This window comes from Apteryx rowi, unplaced genomic scaffold (genome assembly GCF_003343035.1).
Source record: "Apteryx rowi isolate R43461 unplaced genomic scaffold, aptRow1 scaffold_1522, whole genome shotgun sequence".
Classification (NCBI taxonomy): Eukaryota; Metazoa; Chordata; class Aves; order Apterygiformes; family Apterygidae; genus Apteryx; species Apteryx rowi.
In genome coordinates, this window is record NW_020447778.1 from 28,365 (window position 1) to 29,431 (window position 1,067).

At 70.2% G+C, this 1,067-nt stretch overlaps 1 protein-coding gene across 1 annotated transcript in view; it reads right to left on the minus strand.

Moving 5' to 3' along the window:
- Positions 1-1,067, minus strand: part of HCFC1 (host cell factor C1) — a 20,621-nt gene that overhangs the window by 9,960 nt on the left and 9,594 nt on the right. The window contains exons 17-18 of the mRNA XM_026059166.1: positions 762-1,059; positions 429-665 (exon numbers count right to left, since the gene is read on the minus strand). Of these exons, the coding sequence (XP_025914951.1) occupies positions 429-665; positions 762-1,059 (535 nt within the window). The remainder of the gene's footprint in view (positions 1-428; positions 666-761; positions 1,060-1,067) is intronic.

Sequence of the window (1,067 nt, forward strand, 5' to 3'; positions counted from 1 at the left end):
CCCCACCGGACCTCGATGTCTCTCGTGTCCCCAATACCCCTCCATGGTCCTCCCTGCTCCATGATGTCCCCCAACACCCACCATGGCCCTCAACAGCCCCCAATCTCCCCTAGACCCTGACACCCCCCATCACATCCCCAATACTCCTCCATGGTCCTCCCTGCTCCATGATGTCCCCCAACGCTCCCCTGTGGTCCTCAATGTCCCCCCCAATCCCCACCGGACCTCGATGTCTCCCGTGTCCCCAATATCCCTCCATGGTCCTCCCTGCTCCATGATGTCCCCCAACGCTCACCATGGTCCTCAATAACTCCCCAATCCCCCCTGGTCTCCAACATCCCTAYGGTCCTCAATACCCCCCGTGGTCTTCCCTGCTCCATGAGGTCCCCCAATATCCCGATATCCTCAATACCCCCGTGGTCCTCCCTACTCCATGAGGTCCCCCCATATCTCCTCCCTGGCCCCCGATGACCCCCATATCTCCCCCCCGTCCCCGCTCACCGGGACGGCGGGTCCCGGGGCCGGCGTCGACTGGGTGACGGTGGTGACGGCCCGGGGCTGGGCGACCCCCGGGGCGCTGGGCCCGGGGCTGGGGGTGCTGGGGGCCACCCCCTCGCCCGGGGGGGGCTCCAGCTCCCCTTGCCCGTTGGCGGCCGGCGGCGGGTCTGCAACGAGAGACGAGGGCGCCGAGGTTGATGGGGGGTGAGCGGGGCACCCCCACGACTCCCAATCCCACCCCGGTCCCCCGCCCGGCACGTCACCTTGGTTGGTGCCCATGCTGGAGGTGACCGTGGTGGCTGTGTGGGTCGTCCCCGTCTCGTGGGTCTCGCAGGGGGGGTTGGAGCAGCCATGGAGGGGCAGGGGGCTGGGGGGGCCCTCGGGGACACCCGGGGCGTCCCCGGGGGCCGGCAGGGCCCCCTCGGCCGGCGTCATGGTGGTGCCGGTGGCCGCCGTCTCGTGGGTCTCGCAGGGCGGCGAGCCCTGCTCTGTCCCCCCGCTGGTGCCGGCCGTGGCCGTGGTGGCCGTGTTGGTGGTGCCCGTCTCGTGGGTCTCGCACGGGGGGTTGC